This window comes from Vespa mandarinia, chromosome 23 (genome assembly GCF_050613455.1).
Source record: "Vespa mandarinia isolate Hongniang chromosome 23, ASM5061345v1, whole genome shotgun sequence".
In the NCBI taxonomy this organism is placed as follows: domain Eukaryota; kingdom Metazoa; phylum Arthropoda; class Insecta; order Hymenoptera; family Vespidae; genus Vespa; species Vespa mandarinia.
Genome location: NC_140832.1, coordinates 1,829,224 through 1,832,377, shown reverse-complemented (window position 1 = coordinate 1,832,377; position 3,154 = coordinate 1,829,224). Strand labels below are relative to the sequence as shown.

Sequence of the window (3,154 nt, the reverse complement as noted above, 5' to 3'; positions counted from 1 at the left end):
TTCGAACTCTCGTACTGATCTCATTCCTATAATATTAAAAAGTGTTGGAACAACAAAGGTCATTTAATAGATTGATAAAATCGTATTAAGATCTTCGATCGTTGATCTATAAGATTAATCGATCGAATGTATCAATTTGTGTTCTTCTCGTGTATATCGACAGAATAATTTATTGTGACAAATTACGATCATGGAATTATTGGTTGGTATTCATGTGTTTCGTAAGAATCTTTTATTGAATTATATTATAAATATCATCATTCAGGTTTTTTATGATATCAAATATTTCTTTATTTATTTCTTCTTCTTAATTTTTCTTCATCATTTAATATTTCATACAAATAATTTTTATAATGATCATTGATACGATGTTATTTAATCGAATGTCGTAATTTAAATGGCATTGAAAACGAACAAGAAATGTATTAAAATAACAATGATTGATTATTGTTATACTTTACGTTCTTTCAGATCATTTTATTGTTATGCCCAATTGCATTTGGGCAAAATCATCAAAAGGGCAACGACCCGAACGAGGAGCCCTTTTTGCCAATATTTCCAATATATCCTTACAATCCAAAGTTAATAAAAAGAGGAATTGAAAAAGAAACGGAGACACAATTGACAGCAGAATTATACGCTCCTAAAATTGACGCAAAAGATTCATATACGCCGAATTACAATAGTAATTATCAAAAGGATCCTTATTATCCTAATTACGATCCTTATCAGAAAACCTATTCGTCCTCCACGACATCTTATTCCCCTTATTACAATAATAATCCTCAGGCAACAACAACTGCTTCGTATTCGACTTTACCTTATAACATTTATAATACTTATACAAATCCTTATACTACTTCTACGTCGCACACTTCAATCCCATCAACAGCTTATACTACCTCGTCTTATTCCACCACTGCTTATCCATCTCCTTATTCATCTAACTCATATACCGGAGCACCATACCAACCTCCGCCATATGTACCTGTTCCAAATTATTATTACCAACAGCCTTATTATTATCCTTCTTATTATGCACCTGCTCTTTTCCCACCCCCATCACCGCCACTTCCACCTTTTCCACATTCCGACTATTCTAAAGATTCGGATGACAAGGATAGTTACGAGAATGATTCGAAGAAAAGTGAAAAGATTCAAAAGTCTAAAAAGGATGATAAAAGTCGAGGTACTTCTGGCGAAAAATACACGAACGACGGAAACTATATCTCCTCGAATACGAACGATCTCGATAGTCAATCGAGCAGTTACAAAGTGGCCAATTCGTACAGTCAATTGGAACAAACGAACGAACCTCGGGAAAAATCTTCTGGATCTGGAACGTATAAAATTGTCAATATTAGAACACAACCCAGCGACACTGAATATTCGATAGCAGCGACATACGCAAAAACTCAACAATTGGAACAATTAATGAGACAAACTTTAGCGAAGTTCCTAGCTGAGAATGCAGCTCGACAAATTATTCGATATCCCACGTATGATAATAAACAAAATCAATTGATCAAGGCTAACGAGTTGTCTTATGGGAATTTAAATAATTACGATAACAATAACGCGCAGAATTTTGTTTCTGTAAATAATGGGATCGCGAAGACTGGCTTAAGTTATGTCGTTAATCCAAATGCTCTTGAAAACTTTAATTCTGGCTCAATTGTCCCTCGTCAAGTCCTTGAAACAACACCAACCACTTTAACTACAAGTGCTAAATATTTGAACGATCAATATCTTCGTAAACCAATAACGTTAGTATCTTTACAACAATCACAAGGAACGTATATACCACCTAACAAATCCATTAAATCGTCAGTTTCAACACCATCGTCCAATTACGATGGTTACGAGAATGAAAATATTCGAATTAATCAAAATTACGATAGTTCTTTGGACGATACCGCAGGAAAGCAGGAGGAGGGATATGGACAAGATCAAACGTCGTTAGGTTACAAGACTCAAAATTTTGTTACTGTACAAACGCCACAAACGTACAGTTATCAGTATGCGAGTTATCATCCTCAACAAACGACTAATCATCATGAAACTCAGGAATACGACGATAACACGAGCGACGTAGAATTTGGAGCGAAGCAAAGTAATAAAGGTTAAACATTGTTTAGAATTTAATGAGGATCATTGAGATCGGAGTTATATGATTTTACGATTAAGTTGAAAAAGGGGAGTACAAAGAAAAATGGTGCTACTATTATATATTTTAATATATTTAATGTTTAGTTCTTTAATTTCGACTTCGTTAGAACGAAGAAAAATCATATCTAAAAGGATTTTAGAAAAAGCAAAATAATTTACAAATGTTTATACGATATTTAATTTTCTCTGTTGATTATTCATCGAATTATAATAATTATTCCGATTAAATGAATAATCGAATGCACATGACAAACAGAGAATGCGTACAGATGTATATGTTTAATAGATAGAATTATTTCATATGTCGTTTTTCATTCTTTTTTTTTTTCTTATCGTTATCGATAGATTTATTTACGCAATGATGTTCTTACGAGAGAACAAGTTTTTTTTTTTTTTTGTGTTTAATTAAACGTAAGGAGGCTCGTCATTCACGTTGCATTCACGTCACGTTTCTCTCGACGAAATAACAGAATTTAGCGAACGTTTATTAACGTAGAAAAAAATATCGATTTTCACGAGAATAACGAGCCTATATCTACATTTTTACTCTCCGCTCCCTTCTCCCCCCACCCCTTCCCCTCTCCCATCCCCTTTCCTTCCTCTTTCCGATCTCTATTTTTAGATACATGTATTCACGTTGACCTATGACCTACTATTATCCCTATTTATATACCTTCGGCATTTGATGTATATTTAAGAGTATTTTGTTTTTTATTTCATAATTATATTAGCAATAAATCATTTGTTTTTGTTTATCCCGATTCCATCTTTGTTCCTTTATTTTATTTCTTTTTTCAATTAGTTATATTCGTATCGTATATAATATCAGGTTATTTATTTATTCGAATAAAATCAAAAAAGAAATAAGGTCGTTAGGTCGGTACAATGACATAAAATAAAATTAAGATTTAATCGTATATATCAAGATTAAACGTATGTAAAATAAATATAACGTAAAAGTGAGAATCATAGTAACGAGTAAAGT

The 3,154-nt window shown here is 32.4% G+C and overlaps 1 protein-coding gene across 2 annotated transcripts; it reads left to right on the top strand.

Moving 5' to 3' along the window:
* Nucleotides 1-2,923, top strand: LOC146872276 (uncharacterized). 2 transcript variants are annotated; one of them, XM_085663662.1, is made up of 2 exons: nucleotides 1-221; nucleotides 472-2,923. In XM_085663662.1, the coding sequence occupies exons 1-2, from the start codon at nucleotides 213-215 to the stop codon at nucleotides 2,125-2,127; spliced, it is 1,665 nt and encodes a 554-aa protein (XP_085519788.1). In that variant the 5' UTR covers nucleotides 1-212; the 3' UTR covers nucleotides 2,128-2,923. The 2 variants fall into 2 exon arrangements, with proteins under 2 accessions (XP_085519788.1, XP_085519787.1); XM_085663661.1 differs by having other exon boundaries at nucleotides 1-202; nucleotides 472-2,922.
* The last annotated feature ends 231 nt before the right edge of the window (nucleotides 2,924-3,154 follow it).